The 26,228-nt window shown below is 39.5% G+C and overlaps 1 protein-coding gene across 3 annotated transcripts in view; it reads left to right on the top strand.

Moving 5' to 3' along the window:
- The window catches only part of lrba (LPS-responsive vesicle trafficking, beach and anchor containing), a 184,977-nt gene that overhangs the window by 135,702 nt on the left and 23,047 nt on the right, over positions 1–26,228 (top strand). For all 3 annotated transcript variants that reach the window (XM_062432960.1, XM_062432951.1, XM_062432944.1), the window contains exons 44-47: positions 3,549–3,689; positions 5,443–5,562; positions 9,165–9,317; positions 23,989–24,156. In XM_062432960.1, coding sequence (XP_062288944.1) covers positions 3,549–3,689; positions 5,443–5,562; positions 9,165–9,317; positions 23,989–24,156 — 582 coding nt within the window. The remainder of the gene's footprint in view (positions 1–3,548; positions 3,690–5,442; positions 5,563–9,164; positions 9,318–23,988; positions 24,157–26,228) is intronic.

Genomic DNA, 26,228 nt, shown 5'->3' with positions numbered 1-26,228 from the left:
AGGCTGAAATGTGACAGTTGTACTTGCCCCGCCAACGCACACAGACTCACACAAACACACATACACAAGCATGAAGCCCTCCTTCAGTTTCTTAGCTTATTTCTGCCTCCCGCTCTTCTCCTTTGCACTGCCATGGAGTTTGGACAGCTCAGCCTCTGTGCTCAGTCAAGCCTCACAGCCCCAGGGACTGAACTGAATGAAGGGGAGATGGGTGAAAGGAGGAGAAACAGAAAGACAATCGGAGAGCAAAAGGAAGAGGAGGAGAGAAGAACAACATCATTTGCCGTCCCTGGGCTTTATTCTCCTGGAGTAGCAGTAGAAAGAGGGGAGGGAGCGGGGCCAGTCTTTATTACATCTGTTTTATTCATGTTGTTGACACGCGTGTGATATCAGTGTATGACCACTGGACCGTGGCAGTGTCTGGAAAAGGCCATGCAGTGCTGTGCAGCCCTCCAAAATAAACCCCCACCCTGTCAATTCTGCACCCGCAGTCGTTTGTGCGCTGTTTCTTTTCTTCGCATCTTAATGTCTTCTGACCTTCACGGTTAGTTCAGTGTTGTATGTCTATGCGTCTATCATCACCACATTGCTCGGTTTGTTTTCTCCTGCTTTCTTTCCTCTTTATTGTTTCAGTTTTCTGTCTCCCTCTGTTTGTCTGTCACTCTTTCTTTCTCCTCTCCCTTCTCTTTCTCACCCTCCATGTCTCTCTTATCCCCCTCTTATGTCACGTTGGTGGTTGTCTCTTATAGAAACAGGTCATCTGAGAAGCCTCCAGTGACACTGAGAAGCCCAATTGCCATGAACGTGTGTGTGTGTCACACACTGTCATCATCCCCAGCACAGCAGAGGCCACACAGAATTTATGTTCCCTTCTGCCAGAGCCATTGTGACCCCAGGGACTTTCTTATCATAAACTCTAACCTCAACCTGACATCAAACGCCGACCCCCGAGATAACATTGTAGTCACGATAAGCACACACTAGAACTGACTGCATGTGTTGTAACTCTCCACTGTTTTTTAGATTCCTCCTACATTTATTACACACCAGTCCTTCACACTGTCACACATTTCCCCACAAAAATACACTTGTCCTACATATACAATGCATAGATGTAGGATTAATATCATTGGTCAATTGCATCACATAATTCCATATAAAGAAAAGTATGCTCAGTCTAATTGTTCAGTTTTAATGAAGCTAAATAAGCAATTCAATTATTGTTAACCCTTCAAACCATGGATTAGGTAGTCTGCATTTACATCGCAAGAGAAATAGTGAGGATTTATTGAGCGCTCCTTGTACCTTTGTGCTATAACCTACTACTCACAGCCAGATCAGCTAATGGTGTATTGATTTCACCATACGTGCCCCATATGTTTATCCCCCAGGCCCTCCACACCATTTTCACTGTTTAAATAGGACATTATACATAAACACTCCTTTCAAAAGGCTCTTTTGATTTATGACTCAAAGCCCTAGTGATGCTCAAATAGTCGGTAAGCCATTATACTTCATCACCAGTGACCCATTATTGTTTTAAAAGCAAAGTAACACTGGATAATGTTCTTATAATAGTTGTCAGGAAGATCTTTGTTGTCTCTTATGCCAGTGTATTTCTTTGGTATACATACACATTTTTGAAATCATTATGTTATGTAACTTAATTAGCTTATTTACTGTGGAGGACATTTCAGCCAGGTTGGCATCTGCCAGCATTATTGATAATCTAAATGATCAGCTTAATGTTTCTTTCACACTCTGTCAGTTCCTAATGCTTTGGCAGTATTGGACTAATAATTATGTTTTTAATTCTTTACATGCCGCATGCATTCATGCATGTTTCTAGTGGTTTGACATAAAATGTCATAATACTCTGATAGTAATAGACTGTTGAAAACATGAATATGATCATAAAACATGTGTACTATTTATTGGTGATTTTTCATCACAGTAACTCCAAAATGACTGTGTAACACCATCTCCATTGCCACTCTTGATAAAGAACTTATTAAGACTAATCCAAGATTAATGTGCAGATGCTTCCTTCCTCAAAGCACCAGCACAATTTTGTTCTGTAGCTAACTCTCTAGTCTAATTAAAACTACAAAATTGGTTCATTTATCTGAGTGCTCATCAGAGCGCTATTCTTTGCCATGACATATTAGGCCAATCTGCAGTGGGGCGGCAGTAGGCGTTCCATCAGCACACTGCCGGGTGCTCTGCTCTGATGTACGGCGCCGTCACTGCTGCTCTGTTGTAGCTACTGTAAGCTGAGAGCGCCAACCCCACAGTAATTTACAGCAGTAAACAATGTCGGGCTCGCGCAAACCAACAGCCCCCACATGCACTCACACACAATTCTCTCTCGCTCTCTGTCACTGTGGCACTTTCAGTCTTTTTTTATTTTATATGCCTCCTCACCCTTTTCTTTTTTAATGAGTCGACTGTTATTAGGGCTATAAATCAGACCAATGGGTGTGATGTATAATTCACCGTGTGTACTCACCCACCCCCAGTGGCCCTGAGGAAGCCCATAGTGTATCACTGTCAACACAGAGCTGCACAGTATACACATTTCACTGTGTAAATACGCGTGCACTCAGAAACACTGCTTACAAAATAACCCAAATTATACACACACTGTTCAGAAAAAGCAACCAATTCTGCAGAAACACTGCGTGTGTATCTTGTCCAATACACACAAATACATGCACATAAGAATGCCCCATTACACCAACACAAAACAGTAGCCGTAGCACAGATCGATATCAAAGCCGGGGGGCTCGATGAGTCTTGCTGTGACAGGCACCCTATGATATGAAAGAGATTCAATTGATCCACGCCCTACTAGGCCCTCATCCTCAAAAGGCCATCATTCCATTACCATTGATCTGGTCTGTGTGTGTGTGTCTGTGTGTGAGTGTGTGTGTGAGTGTGTGTATGTATGTGTGAGAGGGAGATAGATTAAGGGGGGTTTGAGAGAATGAGGCACAGCCAACAGAAGACTAATAAAAATTGAACCAGCCTGAAAGTGATTTCTATAAATGAGTATTTAAATAATAGCTGAGCAGCACAGGCTTATTGGTTTTTGAAGAGCGATGGAAAATTAATGCAACTTAACCATTTTTCTAGACTACAAATAGGGCTTGTGACCAGTGTATTAGTTACAGATTAATAAAAGTATAAATTAAAGGAACCCACAGCCTTGCTATTGATATTCCTAGTAGGCCCTCTTTCATTGGAGCACATTAGTTTTCTCTGACAGACTACAGCTGCAGGGGCTCTGTTTCACAGCCTCTAAAAAGCACTCTGTGGGAAAGGATTGATCTCTGTCTGAAGGGAAACATCATCTAATATTCATTTGAGATTGCACAAAGGTTACTAGCTTCATTTGCCTTGCAACTGTTATGCTGCAAATCACGGTCACAGAATGTATTCACTGTAAGATTCAACACTGCCTCTTCCCAGTAGTTAAGAGAAGTCAAAGGTTATTTTTCATTTTTAACATTTCTTCAAATATGTTTTATGTCCAAATTTCTCCATAGCCCATCGGTGCTCTGAACCCCAAGAGGGCAGCGTTCTTTTCAGACCGATATGAGTCCTGGGAGGATGATCAGGTGCCAAAGTTCCACTACGGCACCCACTATTCCACCTCCAGCTTCACAATGATGTGGCTACTTCGTATTGTAAGTAAAATAAATATATGGGAGTTCGTCATTTAAAATGTTCTTGTTATATCCAAAAAAAATCATTGGCAACATTTTTTGTTGTTGGCTCTTAGACTGATAGATAGCGTTTCTCACAAGCTCTACACTGGTTGTGATTAAAGGCCCCGCTTCCACTGAATGTTAAAAGTATACATATAAGATATTTGTCAAATATTTTTTTATGGAATTTTTTATCTATATTCCCTTTTGTAGTTTCCTTCGTTTTGTAGTTGTCATTAATTTATTCTTAATTGGGCCTCTCCTTCATTCAGACAAATTTGTTTTCATCAAATTGAGAGTATTTATATGCTAAATATTTCATCACATGCATATTGTTCCTCATTTATTGCTGTACTTATTTATGATATTGTATGTTGTTGCCATATAATAATAGAACAGCAAAAAATGATGCAATTCAATATGTCTGACTATGTCTGAAATAAATGTTTATTTTCAAGTTTTTTTCTTTTCTTTTTTTTTTTTCAAATAATAGGCATTATATGAGCTCTGATTTGTTTTTGAAGAGCATATGCAGTGTTCAATTGTGCACAAGGAGCGCTCTCTTTCAGTACCTTTGTTGAATGGATGCCATCAATCTTTCCATACTGCACTCAAGGGAGAAGGAGGTTACTAAGTTTCTCCAACGTGCAGTTTTTTTGCTGTTATTGTCCCAGTTGCTCACTGTCTCAGTGACTCCCAGTAGAGTTACCTCATTGATCCCTGCACATCATTACCTGGCTTACTCTAAAACCACTTTACCAGAAACCCTCACTCAAAGATCAAATTTAACATCAGAGATTTAACTGAGAAAACTGTTTATGCAATAACTGTGAACTGTTTTTGTGTGCTATGTTGTTTGTGACATTTCACAGAACACTTATTCCTCTGTTGTTTTAACCTCTTACACTTTTGTTAAAGTGAGAATTACATCATTTCAGGCTGAACTTAATTTGCCATCCACAGTATTAATCTGTAGCTGTGTCCTAGTATATTGTGCCCATGTCACTTGGGGGCTATTTCATGAGAGAGACTATTGATCTGTCCTAACAAGATTATACATGATTAGAAATGCATCAGGAGCACAGGATTATTGGCTTCAGTATCTCACTGGGATTGTTGTTATTTCACTTGTTCATTTTGCGACTCCAATTTGTTTGGGGGGCTGTAAAAAGAGTACATTTTGTCCCACATATTAACCAATAAATTAAATAAAGACTACATACTCATTCTAAGCAGAGTGTAGTGTGTTCACAATGGAAAGCTAAAATAAAATTCAATATACTCAAAGCAGACAGTATGCATACTAAATATAGTTGTTTTTTGGGTGTGCAGCATGTGTAGAAGGGAGCATTACAGCCTGCTGGAATCTAAAAAATAATAAAATGGACAAGAAAACAGCTGGAAAAAAACACTAAATGGCAGCTCCTCACATTTGCCAGTTGTTTTAAGGTTGCAGATGATATGAAGATGTTTCTTTTTTCATTTATGATTAGTACGAGACATGTTGTAGGCAACATTTGCTGAAAATTAACTGCAAAACAGTATTCTGTGATATGTAGTATATATTGTGGAAAATTAGTATGCAGTATGCATTTGGGGTACACAGCAGAGTTTTATTATATGTTTTTATTGCACCACAAAGGATTGTATTTTACCCTTCACAATAGGTGCTTGCCAATTACTGCAGCAGAATCCTGAGCTCTGATTCATATCCCCTTTTTGTAATTCATAGGAGCCCTTCACAACGTTCTTCCTTAACTTCCAAGGTGGGAAGTTTGACCATGCTGACCGTACCTTCTCTTCAGTGTCCCGGGCCTGGAGAAACTGCCAGAGAGACACATCTGATGTTAAGGTACTGTACACAATGATGCATGAGCACACATAACATAAAACACCTTCCAAAAAGTTGCCTTTTTTCCTTTTTTAATGGTGGACTTGTAACAAAGTTGAAGTTGGAAGAGATAAAGGACTGAGCACTGCAGGATAAATCCCTATACAGCATCTTTACGGACAAAGAAGAAAAGGTTTCTAAAGAGTAATGTCCAGTCACCACCAATCATTGTCCCTTTGCAATGAAAGCTTCCTGCTCTTCTGATCAAAGCGTTAGACTAATCCTCATCTGTCCCAGCCGTCTGTCTCAGATTCAGCCAGCTATAACCTGGACTTGAATCCCTGCCCATTGGGCCCCCAAACTCTGCTGAGCTGTTGGATCTGCCCTGAAACAGCACAGGTCATTCTCATACTGAGGGCCTTCGAACCCCCAGTGCACACTTTAACTGCTCTCCTAAAACATTTACGACTACAGTCAGACATTCTATGTCAAAGCAGAGTTTTGCTTGGTCTCCTGGCACTGGGTCACTGGATGGGGGAACAGCGGTGGTGTTGGGGGGTTTTGACGCTTGATTGCGTTCACCACCCCCTTGCATCCCGCCGATAAAACATATGGATTGTGTTACTGCGTAGCTGGCCAATGCTTGATTGCGAAAGCCCAACAAGAGCCCTCGTTTGCTCTCTCAGTCTAGACCTGTCAATGTGGATCAAACTGTGAGAGCTCAACCTCACATCAAAACAAAGGGGAAATCTGGACCACATCACACTGTTTCCTTGTTCAGTTTGAATTTTTAGCATATTCTGAATGCAAGTCCGTCGACTTTATCCACTTGGACGCACACATTCATGTTTCGGCAAAGGAGGAATTAGTGGTGAGATGTATCAATTTAGTATGCTAAGTACACCATTTAGCTTTAGCACTGGAGCTATTGATAGCAACCCTCTGTCCCTGCCAGAGGGCAAAAAGCCCCAGTGTTTTCATACCACACTGTTAAAGAAGAGGTGATAATAGGTACAACACCCAGATTCAATGTGTCTCTAGCCTGGGTGACGCTAGCATGACCTGGAGTCCCCAATCCCCTGACCTCTAGCCTCAGCCCAAAGGCATCAGAGGGGGAGAGGGAAGGCAAGAGAGGTTAGAGGTAGCAACAGTGGAAGTGTAGTAGGGGAGCCCAGGGGCCAGAGCCCTTTCCAGTGACCCATGACAGGACAGGATTGGGGATCAGAGGGGCTGGCCTCTGACCAGGCCAGAGCAAAGGGGCCATTGCACATAATGGGCCATCCAAGGCAGGCTTGAGTGTTGGGGAGCAAAGCCCTCAAGGTTTTGTGTGTGTGTGTGTGTGTGAGTGTGTATGCGCATACAGCCTGCCACCTCCTGCTCAAATTTACAGGAGGCTGCAGCCAGTGAACCTGGGTGAGCTGGAGGGCTCGTTAAGAGGTTGACCTTTAGTTTTAGGTCAGGTTTTGTGGGGTGAAGAGATTTTAGAAGTGAGGAAGTGCTGTGTTGTTTTAAACCTGTGTGTTTGCTTGCTCATTTGATTAGATGTTTTCACCCCGTTGATGAGAGGTAGCTGTGTCGTGCATGAGTCGTGTTAGTATTTGAGTGCATTTGTTAAGCGCATAACATTTGACCATTTTTAATATGAAACACTCACTACAAAATATTTGCATGCCAAGCTGTCTTTAATGGTGCTGGCCTGACAGACTTGTGCATGTCAGCTTGGTGTTAGCAGCGGTCTGCTCATCTCTGATGTCAGACTGTCAACATGTTTGTATCTTGTCTGTCTTTCTCAAGAGGGGCAGTCAGCACTTGTAGTCACACGAGCTTTCTTCACAGACAGCCAGGCTACCGTCAGATCACAACAAAAATTACTGTCATCTGGTCTATGTGGTAAAAATTGTATTGCTCCACTAATTATACCAGGAAATCCTGCTAGCTATTAGAGTTGTACTAGGCTGAAATTACTATACTAACATAGACAACTCTTGCATATATTTATTTATAAATCCCCCGTTGCAGTGTAAGAATGACCCTGTGCTTTGTGTTATAAAGTACATGTCAAGACAATGGGAAAACATATTATACTATCAATTTTAATGTCAACAGTTTACAACACTATATACATTTCATGCTCTACATTCCTTTTATTATTTACATGAAGCAGCCAAGAATTGAGACGCCCTGGTTCATCCTGGTGTCTTATAATTGGTGACACCTGGAAGGCAGTATGGATTTATCTACATGTTTTTAAGCTCAAACTCTGTCTTAATGTTTACCCTCATTATGGCAAGTTCTGCTTTGTAAAGAATGATGAATGGCTAAACATATGGAGTTACATCTCCTGTCATAGCTAGATTTCTCTTCACTATCCTGCAGTTTGAAAATACTTTGTGTTGTCTGAGACAGCCAAATAAAATCATCATAGTTAGGAAAGAATTTGGCTGACTGTTTAATTTTTCTCTGTTTTTCTGCTGATTTGATACAAACAAAGACAATGAGTAAATGCGAATAGTGAAAAACCACAGCCAAGAGCATGCTCAAAATGTTTTTGACATCCTCTATAGTGGCCAAGCACAGACGTAAGCAGCAGACAAGCAGTCAGAGATGTAATTTCCGTGGATAATTGTACAATTTAGAAAAACACTGCCGTTTTAATGTTGTAAGAGATACACACAAACCGATCTCAAAATAATTTCCTAACTTGATTTGTAGAAGAATAACCCTTCTTTTGCTCTCTTCTTCTTTTACTTCTTGTTGTTCAGATTTTCTTAAAACTATTTCAGATCTATCATTTACATTTTTCAAAATGTTCCCCTTTTCTAGGGCTGGTTGTTGTTTTTCCAAACCTCTGTCATGTCACAGTCATTTTGGCTTCAGTCATTCAGCATTATTATTTTACCCGAAAGAACCATACATCACTTATGTAGTTAAACTTAAAATTTGACATTTGAGAAAATACGCTGATTTATTTTCACTGGAGAGTTTTAGATTAGGAGATTGATACCACTCACATATGTCAGTTACATATGGAGCTACAGCCAGCACCTTGTTGGCTTAGCACAAAGACTGGAATAAACAGTATAAATAGTAACCAAATCCACATGCCAACACCTCTGAGGCTCTCTATTTAATGTGTTATGTTTCATTTGTTTAATTCATATAAAAGTTTAAGTGCCAAATTGTCCCAAATTCTTTTTTTATAGAGGTTAGTGGCTGGACTATTTTTTGGCTCTGAGCAGTTGCCAGGCAATCAGTGGAGACTCCAGGAGACTTCAGCATATAACTATCCATCAAATGGCAATTTAATCTTTTTACACTTCAATTTTTGTACGGATTAAACAAGCAATATTTAGCTTTAACATGGTAATTAGTGAACTTTAGAAGTTCTTGGATGTGGTTTGCATTAACTGTTATTACTAATATTTAACAGACACCTATGTAAGTGGTATTAATCTTCTTATTTAAATTTGCCCATTGTGAATAAGCATATTTCCGCCACATGCTAACTATTGCTTTAACTGCTTCATATGGTAAAAGATGTTGACGGTATCACTTCTTATTTGTAGCATTTTTAAGTTGCCTTTGTGTAAAGTTAAATATGTCTTTGCGTTGTACCCATGTAGGAACTGATTCCAGAGTTCTACTACCTCCCAGAGATGTTTGTCAATGCCAACACATACAACCTGGGAGTGATGGAGGATAGCACCGTCGTCTCTGATGTGGAGCTGCCACCCTGGGCTAAGACACCAGAGGAGTTTGTGCGCATCAATCGCCTGGTAAGACAGATAACCATAACACACGTTGTCACACACAAATTTGCATGTGTGCCCATGTCTGGAGGTAGAAAGGTGTAATGCGGCAGGGCATCAGCCTTCATGTGGATTACCCAGGTTCAAGCAGGTCAACATCCCTGTTAAAATTTCCTCAAGCAATACATCAAATTGTACAGGTTACTACAAGCATCAAAAGAATGTTCAATTATTATTATTTGTGTTTGTATGGTCATGAGCTACACAGTTTAAAAAAAAAAAAGTAGTATCTGTATTAGATGCTTAAAGACACACAAACACACACATTTCTGCCTCTGCCTTATCTGTCACATAACCCGGACAAAGTGAAGTCTTGTCAGAGGTTCCTTCCCTTCCTAGTGTAGCAGGAAATGCCAATTCAAAGAGACAGTGTTATTTCCTGACAGTCTTATGGTTATTCCTGTTACCTGAGCTCCCCACTCCTCAGACATGCCCCAGCTCTCAGATTGCTGGTTGGCAAAGTAATTCAACATGACCTCACCCCATATCCCTATCCACCTATTCCACTTTCTCTTTCTCTCTTTCTCTCTTCACACACATATAGTGCATGTGTGTGTACAACTGTGTTTGTATGCAGATAAATGAAACACTATCCTGTTTCTGATCTCCCGCTCAGTCCAGAGCAGAAATATTATGTGTATATTCTTTTTTTAACACTTACATTTTATTAGATCTTTTGTTGCTGTTGTTTTTTTTCTTTTTTTGACAAAAGTAACAGTACAATACAACAACATCATTTCCAGGGATCATAATATCCTCAACGTCTAGACATCCAAACATTATACATTATGGATTATGGACTTTATATATATATATATATGTATTATATAAACTTGTATATAATGATGTAGTGCTGTATATATATATATATATATGGGTCTTTATACAGCACTACATCATTTATATACAAGTTTCCCTGTTTGGCAAAGCATACCGCACAAGGAGGGTAAATTACATTTTAAGCAGTGATGATGAGGGGTAAAAGTCACCAGCCAAGCTCCTTATTCCAACAAATATATTATCAATTGTGTGCATCTTGCAACGTATAAGTCATTTCTCAGTCTCAATAGTAAAATGAGTCTTTATATCTTATGAATCTTTTTGTTGATATGACATTAGTTACCCATGTACTGTGGTTGCAGACATTCCCTTTAATGCAATTTCTGAAGTCGTTTTTGAAGTCCATTCATTCCTGCTTTACTTCCGTTTTCATGTTTTGTATATCTCTGTAGAGGTTTTGGATAGTTTTAGTGGTAGTGAAGTCCCCCTTCTCGCCGCTAGATTCCATCCTTCCCACATTGGGTTTTTGATGTCGTTCATTTTCTTTTCTTTTCTCTGTTTGTGGTCTTTGTTTTTCCCGGAAATTTTCTTGCTTCTAACCCCACTCATTCTCGGTCATTTTAGTTTCTGGTAAGGGTAATACTCATGTTTGGGTAGAGTTTTTTTGTTTGTTTTCTAAAGAAGAAAAATAAAATAATATTCAAAATAAAATCTGTAGGTTATAATATGAAGCAGCCTGTCTTTTTCTGATTCAAATGTTTAAAATATTGTCTCCCCTGGTTGATTTAAAAAAAAAAAAAAATCTGTTTCACTTAAAATATTTATGGGTAAAAGCAGATGTAACTTCCTTTGCAGTGTGTGCCCAGTAGTGATGGGTGCTGATGAGGTAGGGTGTGCTTTGTGACCTGCGTTGTCTTGTGGTTGGGTCCGTTAACCAGCCTGCTGATATGACCAGGCCCCTATCATTAATCACACACTTCTCTCTCTTCGGCTGTCAACATGGTCTCGGCACAAAGTGGATATTGGGGGAAGCTTGTTGTGGTGGCGTGCTACTGAAGCCTTCAGTTATTTTGTGCTAGAAAGGGGTAAAACTGATTTGATTTTTTAAATATTATTATTAATTGACAAAGAAATATGCAGATGTGTGATATTATTATATGTGTGAAACAATTACAAAATGTTTCATACATTCACACACAACATACATTCTCTGCATCTTCTCAAATGTAATATTTTGCTGCTTTTTCTGTTTTGTATTGTAATTTTTATCATGTAAATTGAATACCTTTGTGTTTTGGACTGTTAATCAGACAAAACAAGCAGTTTAAATCACAAAATTACAAAACAAGATCACAAATCAAATTATGCTGAAAATAATTGTTTGTTGTAGTCATTTTGTAATATTATGTTGTTTTTTTAGTCTTACTTTGTACTGTAGTAGGTATCATTTCCATCTTCAATACTGTTCGCCTGAATAATTTTTGTGTAAAATACACTTGAAATGGCACATACTAATTTTAAACACACCTAATTTCGATAATATTATAGTATACACTAAATATCAATCACAACAGTAACACTAAAGCAACCGACTCTTTATGTGCTTTGTACTCTTGTTGCACAAAGCAGCTTTTCATTGCTACCTCTACTCCCTCAGTTTCCTTCACTCCTTTCCTTTGGGCTGAATTTAGTACTGCAGAGGAAATTTGGACCTATCCAGTTGGTGTTCACATGTGCACACGTACTTGCTAGTCACAGCTTTCAGACTGACAGAATTTAAGTCTGCAGTTTCTTACTGTGTGCAAATTGAGATATTGATCCAGCATGCAGCCGAGCCCAGCAGGTAGGTGTAGGTGCACAGAAATATAACAAGCTCAGGGAAACGCATACAGGCTTTCTGGGCTGTTATAGAAAGACTGTGAATATCTGCTTTGTACACCACACAGACAGCCACGGTAAGTTCAGCATTGGTTCTCCGGGACATCATCTTTTTTTTTCATGCAAAAAACAGCATTTAGATTATATGTTATATCGGTTTAGGTCAGTTAAACTTTCCTACATTATGAGTATATTACAGCTTATCTTGTGTCATGTTGACATTTTAAGAGACTGTACCCTACAGTGCTGCAGCACATAGTACAGACAGAATCAGAGAGACAGAGCAAATGAGGATGGACAGGAAGAATAAAGGAAAGAATGGGCCAAGGATGACTTGGAGGGAGGGATGTGTGGGTGGACAGGTCTCTAGTCGTGACAGATAGCTGGCATTAGAGGGTGTCAGCTGGCAACTGTGGTACTGTTGGGAGAGAGATGAGCATGGTGGAGAGGAGAGAGGAAGAGTGAAGGAGTTAATGGGCTGTTTGGCTCTCTTTAGCTTGTCTGCTGCTAATGGCCTCGCAACACAAGGATAGACAGCAGGAGAAAACACGCAAACACACGCAAATGCTCACACATGCTCACAAATACACACACGCCTGCTGTCTCCACTCTGGTTATGAGCCCTAGATGATTAACAGCTAATTAGGGTCCAATCTGGAAAGGCCATTAAAAGCCTCTCACAGTAAAGGATCGTGGTGCTGTGCAAAACGGCAGCTTGTTTTTGTTGTTGTGAGTGAGCGCTGCATCGTTGGTAATAAAAAAAAAAAAAATCCAGCATAAGATTTAAACATTACATCAAACTGTAGCCTGGTTTATGTAGCTCTGCTGTTGGAAGTGTCATGCTTAATCACTGATGTTTAGTAAATAATGAGTTGCATGGCAGAAAATCAACTGCAACATCATGGTTTGATGTGCTGAGGAATGGTTGGATTTTAGAGACAAAGCATCTCAGTGCTTTAAGATAAGCATGTACCTTCACTACACTGGGTTGCCTACAGTATACTGAAATGCTTGTTGGTGAAGGTAGACTCTCATTTTTTTTTTGTCCATCACACACCCACACACACTCAGAGACACTGGGGTCTTCAGGCGGCATGCCACAGAGATCAGGGGCTGCTTGTTGTTTTTACCAGGAGGTCGAAGAAAAGGTTAAGAACTTGATCCCTCCTCCACCAGATAACTACATGTCTCTGGGCACTGTCAGCCTCTCTGACATTCCACTATGTATGACCACATCTCACTTCTCATGTCTGCTAACCATTAGTGTGATAGCAGGTGTGTGTGTGTGTGTGTGTGTGTGTGTGTGTGTGTGTGTGTGTGTGTGTGTGTGTGTGTGTGTGTGTGTGTGTGTGTGTGTAAGTTTGCATAAATTTGTGTGTGTATTTGTGTGCACATCAATGTTTACCTGTGCTGTCATGTGTCCAGGCTTCACTGGAGCTACTGATATGGAGCAGCATAAGCCACAGTGTGCAATAGTAGCTGTCTCCTACTGTTAATAGTCTAATTGCAGAGTTGAGCAATAGGTTATAAGAGGGTGTACTTAACATTGAAACACAAAGAACACAATGTGTAAAATTACACAATTTAAACTATCAAGTAAATCTTTGATTTTCCACATTTTTATAAAAATACAAATTAAACAAGTGTTTATCATTTACTTGAAATACAACTGTAAGAATAAGATATTTTAATGCTAACAAAATTGGTTCTTGACCAAATGTTAATAAGTGTCATGTTACTACCATTTTTAAGCTCTGTCATTTTATTCTTAACTCTGATTTAGCATGAAGCCAAGACTACCTATTTTTAAAATGCTTTTTCCATCGAAAGAGGGGATACAATTTCTTTTCGACCCATTTGAACCCTACAGAGCCCATTTACTGCTCCATAGTTCACGTTTGGTTCCTTTCAGTCATCTGTGCACTTTTAGCGCTGCTGACAGACCAGCAAACCACACACAGGAGAGACGAGCAGCACATTACTTTTGGCCTTTTCCCCCTTATAAAGCATCTGCTCACTCAAAGCAGTGACAGAGACATCAGTTAAACTGCCCTCACAGAAGGAGAAGGAGAGAGAGACTTTCCTCTTGTTGAATGGGCAAAGCCAATTGAGTGATGGTTCAGAAGCTGATACTGAGAGGGTTGACCACAGGCCACCACCACATGTGGTAAACTCTCACTGTAAGTACCCAAGACAGCTATGCTCAATGGACATTAGACACCAGGGTAACTTGTATGATTCTTCACAGCTAATCCTTTTTGTCATTACGTTATGTTATCCAGTGCACTATGTGTCGATAGTAGTCCTTGTGCTTCTTTGGGAGAGTATTTACTGTGTGTGGAAACTGTTGCATGCTCGAACAATAAAGGCTGTGTCATTGTTGCAGAATTTATTTACACCTCGGATACTTGTGCTGCACCTTCAGCAACCATGATCACAGTCTGTGAGGCATGGGACTTTCCCTATGACTAGATTTACAATAAAGTGTGTCACATGAAACTTTCCTTGATGACTTGAGGTTTGCCCAAACTGCAATTAGCCTCTGATGTCACCTCTCTTTTCATCTTACATATTTACGTATTTGGAGCTGCATGTTTACGATCGCTGCCTTGAAATATTTGAAAAGGGTGTAGTGACAAGAAATTGTAGAAATAAGTTGGCAGTCAGTTATTTTTGTGACGGTCAAATCTCTTCTTTACATGGGAGCAATAATTGTAAAGCTGGCCATGGTGTGCCTTTTGTCTCTAGGTCAATAGATACGTTTGTTAAGTTATTGTGTGTCAGACTTATTTCTAAAACCCAAATTTCAAGCAGTGTCGATACCAAACTCTATAGGCAACTTTATTAAGTTCATTGTTTTGTTTCACTGGTCTGCACATTTGAATCTCAATTGTGCCACAGTTGAACACTTTGGAAGCCCATCAGGCGTTGATGCATAAAATGGGGATATATGGCAAGTGAATATCAAAACACAAAAAGGAATCTATAAATACCAAATTAAAGTCTGTGATCGCTGGGTGTATAAGTCATAAAATGTTTGGTAATGCTTCATTAGGTGATTATGTTTGCTTGTTTGTTTTTGCTCTGCTCTGCCCCCTAGTCATCACTAATTACTTAATGAAGTTTTAAAATTAAAATGTAAGTGTAAGCAATGAATCTTAGTCCTTATTAATGTTTAATGTTGGCTGTTTCCCTGATGCAAATCTGAAGTAGGGTTCAAACATTGTCTTTTTCAGTCCAGTATAGTTTGCGAGCTCTAATCCAGTGTGCAGATACTCTCCACTTTTCCCTCTTTCGATTCATTCTTATCAATACTTTTGGCTGTGAAACAGGATGGTGGTCTGTTTCAGTCTCACACTTAATCTTACAGCTGTTGTAGTGGTGACTACACAGCAATCTTGCTTACAGAGGTACATGGCTGCTCAGCGCTAACAGACAAATGTCATGTTAATATGATCCAAATCACCTTTACCCCCTTCATGTTCATATACTCACCCAATCACCCCCCATGAGAAAGTCCCTCTCTGAAGTTTGTCAGTTTCATATGCTGACAGCCCTTCACACTTACACAAACTATACCATCAAGTCCATTAGCATACCAGGTTATGATCAAGAGAGGGGAATGGGGTATTTTAGGGGCTATTTTATTAATATCTGATGAGATAATTTACTAGATTCAGTGTTGTGGGCAGTGCTCTACATAAAAACAAAGTATGTGCATGTAGTTACTGTCTAGGGACAGTGTGTGTGTAAAATGTAAGGGAGAGCGCGGGGCACAGAAAATGAAAGCGGGTCCCACATTTTTTCCCACAAGACACATAGCCAGACATGATAGCTCCCCAGCTCAGACCACCAGTTACACCAAGTCAAAGATCATGGCTGTTTGCATTCAGCTCTCATCAGCACCGCACTCTCTGATCAGACACTCGCTGGGACGCACGTAATATCATTCCCACAAGCCTCCACATCTTATTCTCACAGGAACCCCATAGGGATTCATGTGTGAGCTGAGGTAAACCACTGCATGGACCAGCCACTAACCACTAAGATATACTTACGCATTTGTGAATGACTGAGTGAGTGAAAATCTTAATGTCGTCTAGCCCAGCGTGGCCTTGTGTAACAGAACACAGTTTACCATGTTAGCCTAGCGCTAATCTATTCCCCTGGTGTCTCCACTGAAAGCCTTGTTGTTGGATGGGAACTTGCATGTAGGGGGGTGGTGGTGGGGGTTATCTGGCTAATGTCAGGCAGCGCTCACTGTAGGGGTATTGTCATGCATAAGGGCAGACATGTTTACTGTGTGCTCAGTGTTTTACGAGCTGTCCCCCCTTCTTGTCCACCTCCCCTTTTTCCCTGTCTTCCCCCTCCTCTTCTTCGTCCTCCTCTTCAATGACGTAATGGAGGGGGCCGATGAGAGCCTGAGAAATGGGATGATCTACTGCTGCTGACATACTCACTCACTAATGTTGTCCTTCTCCCTTTTCCTGCACTCCTCCATGCTCTCATCTTACATGTGCCAAAGTCTACTGAGATGCTTTTTGCTGCATTATACTGTTTTCACACTCCTTCACTCCAGCACTTTGTCTCTTGTTGCCTCTCAAACTCCTGGACATGTGTGCTGTCATCTTGGCGTCTGTTAAAAGAACAATTGTCTTTGCCCTTTCGCCTCATCCTAAGCTTATGCGTCCACTTAAGTTTTAAAGGCAACAGCTATTTTGTTTTATGTTGTTCTTTTTGGGTTTTTTTTGCTTGCAGACACAGAAACACACATCACCTGTATGTAAAAGGCCTGTAACTGCAAAGAGATAAGAATTGGGTATAGTATAGTTAGATACTTACTACTTACTACTACTACTTAGTTAGATATAGTTTAAATAATTATCACAATGTTAATGATAACTATATATATATGACACTATGGTCTGTCCTTCTCAAAATATATAAAAATAGTCAAATTGTGTTCAAAACGATGAACTGTGTAAAATGTGTAAAAGAAAAACTTTCCCAGCTGATTTTTTTGTCAGTTTTTAGTTATAACTCATTAATTATGAGTTAGGATGACATAAACTTGTAGAACGACTACATGATAAAATCATGTAATCCAATTATTATTACAAAAATCAATTAACAATAATATTAAATGAATGACTTTATTAATCCCCAGATAAAGTTTACGGTTTCAATTTGTTAAAGTGAGAGTTTTAATAAATTGTATAATTGTATATAGATAAGGTGCAAAAGAAGTCAGAGTGTACAACAATAAAACAACAACAATAAAAACCATATTAACTAAAATACTGTACTATGTATTAACTAAATTCTTCACATTTAATTTTATCCATTAAATAATATCAGTGCTGGACATCCGTTCTCTTCATGTAGTCTTCATGCACATGTGAACACACACACACAGAAACACACTAACAAGCTGCAGTTCCACATAACCCAACATACCCTAATAACCTCTCCTCAAAGGCTAACTACACTCAAGCTGATCAGTTGAGTCATTCATCCTAATCATCTCCACTGTGCGTTGAGAGGCCTCCACACCTTTAGACAGGCGGAGAGACGGTCCAGTCCTCCAGCGAACTCTATAATCATCTGAGACAACAATGCTCCTCTTAACAGCTATCTAAATATTCCTCCATTCAGCACGCTCCGAAGCCCTCCTCACTGGTCTTGTGTTTAATCAGCTCTGACTGTTGACTTAGCTTTTTGCTCGCTTGATCCTGTGTGTCTTATGGCACTGGTGATGTATTTGCTAGCTTGTTAGCCTTTCTGTGTGTGGGTGGACAAATGGTTAGATTCCCTGCAGGTGCTTGTTAGCAGTTGTTGAGATCATAGTAGACAGTTTTGAAATTGCATTTTTCATTTGATTTTACATGATAATTAATAATTTAAATTTTTTTGTTTTATTTAAAACATGTTTTATTCATTAAAGAGTATTTCTGTATTTAGAAACACTTCATAATCTGGTTTGATTGCCACATTTCTAGATAATAAGCCTTTCTGCTTGTATTTATCATGTGTTATCTGCAAACTTTTTTTCAAAAAGAAGGCAAAAACCTCAGCATTATTGCTCTCTGAGTTTGAGTCATCACCCATTTGCCTCTCAATCAGTATTGTTTACTCCATTGTCTGGGCTGTAAATTGGACCACTTAGTGCACTGTCGCAGTCTACACTATGCCATTTGTCTGACTAAGACCAAATCCACCATGACATGTTTGTTTTGGGGAGATACTTTCCCAATCACTGCTCACTCTGCTTTTTTTCACCCCATAACATAATATTCTGGCTTTTCAAGTGGGCGAAGGATAATAAGAGAGATGGGAGGAGAGAGTTGGGGTTAGAGTTTCAGGTTCCACTTGCTAGCGAGTGCCTCCGTTGACCCATAGCCAGAAATCTCACAGTTGTGACCTATCTAATTAGTAGAGCAGGAAGGAGGGGGGACTGAAGTAACACACACAACCCATCTGGGCTTCTTTTGGTGTGTGTGAATATGAGAATAAAGGAAATGGTTTGTTAGCTGCGCGGCTGCTCCGAGGCTCTCATTCCTTACGTCACCCGTTGCTTTTTTCTCTTTCCTCTTCTATGTTGGGGGCCCCCTCTCTCCTGGCTAGCTACAGGCTTCCTCTGCCTGCTTCAAAATGACAATCGGCTTCTCATTTACAGCGAGCTAATAAGCCCTTTAATCAGAGTGCTTGTCAACCTCGGGGCAAGGCAACTCCAGAGGAGTTGATCCAAAGGATCAGATGACTGGAAGAAAGAGCAGGAGGGGGGAAAAATGGAGTAGCACTAAAGAGTGAGAGAATAAGTAGAAGGGAAAATGAAAGGCGGCTGTTGAACTTGGAGGAAGAATAAAGAGTTGAAACAAGAGAGATAATAAACTTGTATTAAGGTAAGAAGAATAGTCTGGCTTCCACTAAAGATGATGCTGTTTGTTATACTTGGAAGCAGAAAGATTTTATTGTATTTCATTTAATAAAACACATAATAAGAAAATATTATGTGCAAACTGGACCCAGAGAATACTTTCAATTACTTAATTTCTACTGTTTTCTTATGGTTTAGCAGCATGTTTTTTTCCATGTCACCACATAAGATATTTCACTGTCACACATACCAAATGGGCTTTTCAGGATGTTGTGATCAGCTTGTTCTTAAACAGCCTTTTTAGTATATACAGACCTGACAAGTGTTTGCTTTATTCATCCGTAATCGATACAAAAGAAAACATTCTGCTGCTGACAACACTCTGCATAGAACATGTGCATTCGATTACACACCCACACCAGCAGTGACACGCACGCATGCACATGCACGTATATTCGCCTCAATGTTGGCATGCAAATGAGTGGATTGATTTGTTAAGTGACATTTTAACATCCTTACAGACAGCTCTACATAAGTCCTTAAAAGGGTTTTTTAGGGCCAGCGAGGGTAGGAGGGAAGCGTTCAGTGTCACCTCGTTAAGGCAGAAGTGAAATCCAGCTCAATCCGGACCATAAAGCAAACTGCAAACCACAACGAGGCACAGAAACTTCACTGATAGGTCCAATGCAATTCTGCACTGCAAACCTGTAGCATAAGCACACACTTGTACTTTTAAGCAGAAGAAAATAATCACTACAAGAAGTATACAAGAAGAAAAAAGCATTCCAAGATCAAGCTGGGTAGACTGGCCAGTGCGTTGAGATCAGACGTTCTCGGTTTTGCTCCTCAGGACTCGCAGAAATTATAGTTTAATGTCCACCAGCTGGTTAATTGCAATCACTTGGTGTCCCAGGTCTGATGTCTCAAATAAGGATAACATGTCTCCTGAGTCCTGAGTCTAGGGTAGATCATCTTGTGAAGAGTAACACATTGACATTTAGTCACTTTGTGAGTCTTGTGGGTTTTCTTTTTAGGCTTAAAGATCACACTCAAGCAACAGATGTTTCAAAAAGAAAAAAATGTAAGTAATCTGACACTTACACGCAGGCAGGGCACATTCATTATGATATATTTTCATTGGAATTCACATCACAGCTCTGCAAAATGGCAAGCATGAACAACAAACAAGACTCAAGAAGAGAAAATGATGATATGCATTTGAATACTTGGTTGCTTTGAAGGGCAAAAAAAACCTGATTAAAATAAATGATTACATTTTCTTACATTAGAGAATATAACAAATTATTGTTGCAGTCAGAAACCAGCCACAGCACACAACAAAGGGGACCCCCTATGCTTCAAAGGTGTACTTTGTCAAAATTGTAACAATAGAAATGTGGGATTGCAGTGACTTCTACCCCCTATCAGCATTTACATAAAGGAATGCTAAATTATTCATTAATTATCAGAGAGTCCCCCATGGATTGGGATGACACACACACTGGCTGCTAATTGGCCCATCAATAATCTTGCCTGGCTCTCCTGAAGTGGCACCAGATCCCACCTCAGGAATCTGCTATCTGCCCCAACCTTCTGCTTCACTATTTCCACAGTGTTGTACTACAGAAGAAGACCTTCCCACACCTGCTCACCTGGCCCATTGTTAATGGGTTACTGGTATAGGCCAAATGTCTGTACTTCATGTGTATTTCTTGTCCATCTTACATTCCTTACATGCTGTCTTTTGAATATAAGGAGAAAATCAGATGTCTCCTTACATTAGCCTATATTGAACGGATAGCACAGATAATACTCTACATTTGTATTACTTAAACCACCAATGCATTACTCAATCTCTCAATTCTCTCAATACAAAACCCTCTTGAAATCTTCCCTACCCTGTCTGTGGCTTTTAGCCCCAGCAAGCCCATTGTTTCCTTCTGAAGATGTAAATCTTTAAAATGGGTCACAAATATATTGCTTCATTAAAAAAGAAATCAAATAATTTTCCAAAACAGCAGAACTGAAGTTTTTAGCAAATTTTACTCAAACAGGCGTGAGTGATAATAGTGTATTTGTTGGGCACTATTTCACACAATGAATAGGTGCACTAGAATTGATGGCAGCATGCTGGTGTTTGAGAGACTGACTCAAAATAAAGTATGTTCATTGTAATAAAGGAGCATGTCAGCCAGTGCATTGATGTGGCTCATTTATGTGCTTTTAATAGTTTGTTTTTGTTTTTGTTTTTTTTTACAACAGTGCAGCTCTATGGCACTATGGAAGAATAACCCTGATTAGGCGTTGGCTTACTTATGAGTATGATCAATTCATTTTTGGTCTTTTTATGGGATATCTTGATTTTAAGATAATATAAAATATGAACCTTTAATACTACAAGCAGTTATTTTCTTTTGACAACTGGACTGCTAGATTTTCACATCAGTAACGTCCCTCATTTAGACAAAGGGTTTAGAATATAGCTTTCATTTTACTTGCATCCTAAACTGACTGTTGTCTGAGTAGTATAGTAGCATTCAGCTCTTTTTGAAAGTGTTTTGATTTACAGTTTACTGTATCCCCACAGGCAGGGGCAGATATTCTTTGAATCGCTGAGATCTAGTCTACTGAGGTTAAATTCCTACACCTAGACTTCAGTCACAGAGAATTGCTGTCTTTTGTCATACAGTAATACACAGATATACACATGTGGTGCAGCACAGCACACAGACACAGGCACACAAACACTTATTCAGTTTCTCTCCATCTCCAAATGGTAAATGCGAGTGATTTCCATAAAGGCGGGCCTCTCGAGAGGGAGATGCAATAACATGGCTGCTCTTTGTTTCCCCATGCTGATCGACAGTAGATTGCGGTGCACATTAAATGCCCATCAGCCTCAGCTTTAGTTTTAGAAACAGGGGAGCAGGGCCCGTCAAAGGTCAATCCTAGTGCATAATGAACTGATCTCTCTCTCTCACACACACACACACACACACACACACACACACACACACACACAAATGAAAGCCACCCTGCCTGCTATTAAGTGTGCGCTTGAATGAAGAGGGTTACCCCAGCTTATAATTTAACATTAATAAAAAAGATTGCCCTGTGACACAAGCCTTTAAATAGTGACATATTGTTAATATACCGATGCCAGAGGGACAGTTAGACATGGAGTCTAGACTGTTTCAGACTCAAGGGGTGTTCTGTTTTATCTTACTACTAAAGGTTAGATTTGTTTTGTTTTAGCATTACGCCATGCAGTAGTTCAGCCCTTGAGCAGAAAATGATGCAGAGTTACGCACACTAAGGGGGGGAAGACTTGATGAATCTCTCTCTATATGCTATTTTATCAAGTCTACAGCTCTCAGAATAGTGATTGCATCTAAGTGGGCGTTGTCCAAAACACCAAAGTGTGTAATAACCATAAACATACAGTACACATTACAGGAAAACTATGTACTAGACTGCCCTGTTAGTTGTAGACCTGAATATTAATAGAAATATTTTGATACTAGTGTTGATAAAATACTTTCTGTCAACACGTAAACCTAAACAACACTTTTTGTGATAACTTACTTGGGGAAATACTAACGTGTTCTTCTCCAAAACCTCTCAAATTTTAAATGTAGTATTAAACACCGTACAGAACTGTGCCTGAATAAAATAGTGTAACGTTGATACATTTTTGATTGTCAAAATTCATAGAAGTAGATTTACAGGTTACTATTCCAAATAGACAATCAATGCTATCTTTTCAATACAATTTTGATACATGGTGCTACAGAGTAACACCACGGGCAACACACCTATTATTTAAGTGGATAATGTTTTGTACATTTTTTCAAGCCATTCAGATTTCATGTCAAAATTTTAATAATTTATTTAATAATAAATGTGCTCTGTGGCAACACTTGATAAACCATCTGATATGAACAGTGTAATTAACATATCAATCAACAATTTAAGAAGCACACAGTAAAAAAAAAACCAACACAACAATCCCAAACCGAGAAGAGTACAGAGACAGTAATACATTAAGTATATTAAAATATTTATAAGTAATACAAGATAACACATACAAGGTTTTCCTTCCTATTTATGATACGTGTACAATTATGCTTCTACACAGTAGAAGTTACATGTTTCAGACACACTTAAAACAAAAGGGCATTGATGTGTGATACCCAGCAACTATTGATATGGTTCCCATTCTCATAATATGCACACAGTATTTTCATTGTTTATCTTCTCACTTCAGATCATGAAATTTATGAAATCAGAAATTCCATCAGTACCCAAGTTGCAGTGAAACATCATTATACTCCACTGCACACTCCTCTCCTCTTTCTCCTCTTTATAACCATGCTTTCCTCGCTGATTGCAAGTTGTAATTAAGAGAGTGGGGAAGAATTAGATGCAGAATGAGCTGTCAGAAAGCCACATTTAAGTGAGGGATGCGCTGATCTCTGCAGTAAAAATTTAAATGATATAAATTGCCATTTAAGTGTAGCACAGGCTAATGTTTTGTCACAAATTAATGTGACACAAGGCAGCAATGACAATCAAGGGCTGCCTCATTCTAATTTGGTCGTGTTTAGAGGGCTTTTGTGAGCCGACAGCTTTACACAAATTAACACAATTGCCTGTTTTTATGAGGAAACCATAAATGTTTTTTCCCTCCTTTGCCGGCTAATGAGGAGAGAAAACGGCTTGTATCTCAGCGTTATGGCGATGCTGAGACGTTTGGAGAAGAGCAACACGGTACTCTGATCCACCCACAAACAGCAGAAAAAAGAACAAAGACAGAAGCTGAAACGGCTCCCTAATGACCTACAAGAGTTCTCTAATGTTTTGATGCTCCCATATGATTAGATATGGATTTACTGTGCTTTTTGCTCATTATAAAAATCATTGGCAGATTCTGCTTTCTCTGTGGAATTTATCTTTGAGGGTTATTATAGATAACTGCTGCTCAGTAATGGGATGAGGAACATGTTTGGGGAGTAGCATTTGGTAAGAGTATGGTGTGTAAATGGTGTGCATCTGTTGACATTTACAATACTCATAATTCTCTGTTCTCTCCTCCATTTACAGGCTTTGGAGAGTGAGTTTGTGTCCTGCCAGCTCCATCAGTGGATTGACCTGATCTTTGGCTACAAGCAGCAGGGACCTGAAGCCACCAGAGCCCTCAATGTTTTCTATTATCTCACCTATGAAGGGGCAGTCAACCTCAGCTCCATCAATGACCCCATGCTCAGAGAGGTAAGGCTGATGCTCGCTACACGCACTAAACATGCATATACATGCACATTTTGATACACATTTATGTACTGCACAGTTGATTTAACTCTCTTGCTGAGTAAGGGGAAAGACACCATATTACAGTAAGTACACTTGAGCGTTAGAGCTCTCAAATGGATGCTTAATCTGACTATATTATAAAAGCATCTGTCCATTCATGGCATCTGTATTTCAGGGAGAGTTTTGATGCCATTAGCCATGTTAAATTGGTTGTAGAATGCCATGGGAGAGCTAAGCTAACAATCTACTGGCAGGTATTGCTGAGCAAAGCCTTTCCCCTGTGTGATACCTCTGAAAGCACTCTACCAAGTGTTCCACTTTAACGCCTTAAAGCCTCCTTGGCTTTCATTCATTATTCATCCCCTCACTTTGAACTGCTGCACACACGAGCTTCACTGGCCTGCCCCGAAAGCAACCGCACAAAACACTGCCCTGAAAAGAAAAACACAGCTAGCTTGCCCACAGCCAAACAACCGCCTGACAACTTCACCAATCTGCTGTATAAGGCAGCTAGCCAGCAGCAGGCCAGTTGACCCTGGCCCCATCAACCTTTTTGATGTCTTAAGTTGTATTGCCAAAAGTGGCACTTATCCTATTGTTATCCTTGACTGAGAAGGTTTCTTTTAAAGGATAAATCAAGCTTATTACAACCCAGTTTTGGCCATAATTTCTTTAGGCTACGAACAGGTCACTTAGCCAGATAATTGCTGAGATGTGGGAACTCTGCAACATTGCAACAACAAAGTCCACCAGACAAAGTCAAACATTGTTGTAATCGTTGTTGCCATATTCCCAGACCAGAGCAATTAAGTTGATGAGAATATTATTACTGTTATCTGTAAAAAAAAAAATTAAAAAAAAAAAAAACAACTTAGAAAGCTATGACCCAAGTTGTAATAAACTCAAATCATCCTTTAAGCTAAGATCCTAAGAGACCTAAATGGAGATGAGTTCAGAGGATATCAAGGGGCTGAACAGCTGTTTTCCTCTACTGTTCTGCTGCCCTTCATGCTCAGTGACTAGAGCATCACAGGCACGAGGGGTGGATCTTTGATTTATCACCTCATTCACCCTAATTCCCATCCAGATGTGCTTTGGCCTTAGCTACACACACATTCACACACACACATGCACACAAAACTCACACACGCATGCAGATTCATTACCAGGGTGTGCCGGTCATTTTCACACTGAGCTCAAGCCCATTACCCATTCTTCTGGTGAACACACACACACACGCACCACAAAATTGGATCACTGGTACTTCACCATTTCTGCCAAGAGGTTCCAATGACCATAAATAAATTCACATACATACAGGATGCCATCAGGGGCAGGTGCATGTGATTTGAGTGGTTTTAAAATAGCACCTTCTGCCTCTGCTGTCATATCTCATGGTCAGCATGACTGCAGTATTACAGATTTTTAATATCCATGCTTCTGAAGATTCAGTCTTTATTTTACTCTAGTTAAGATGCTATGTGTAGCACTTTACCCTTGACAAAAAAATCACTATTCATTATTTACATTATCATTATTCCAGTAAATAAACATACCAGGGCACTTTATTTCATTGTCTACAGTGTTTAAAGTGCACTTGTATAGTAGTAACTGCATTTTCTTCAGAGGACAACTCTTTTTAAAATGCTGCTGTTTTTCTCTTGCAGATGCATTTAATATTTTTTGAGAATGAAAGTATCAGATTTGATGGAAAACAGTTTTAATTTGCTGCCACTCTTACTGGTATGAGATACCAGCTATTGTCATTCATCTTTAACACGGTCTTGTTTGTTTATAGTATTTCTTTTTTTACATTTTTTTACTTACTTATATTTAGTTTTACTTACTTATATTTTAATGCTGAACCTAATGCTCTAAATGTGCAAAATATGAACAAAGCAGAATGGTGTGTTTAATTTCCCAGATATTTAAAAAAGTAAGAAAGTTTGTTGTTTTCTCTTCCCACTCACTCTGATGCTGTGAGTCCAATCTGCTGGCATTCACCTTTCAAAAACACCCTCAGTCTGAGCGCT

The sequence above is a fragment of the Scomber scombrus genome, chromosome 2 (genome assembly GCF_963691925.1).
Source record: "Scomber scombrus chromosome 2, fScoSco1.1, whole genome shotgun sequence".
Taxonomy (NCBI): domain Eukaryota; kingdom Metazoa; phylum Chordata; class Actinopteri; order Scombriformes; family Scombridae; genus Scomber; species Scomber scombrus.
Note: the sequence above shows the minus strand (reverse complement) of the source record. Positions and strands in the feature narration are given on the sequence as shown.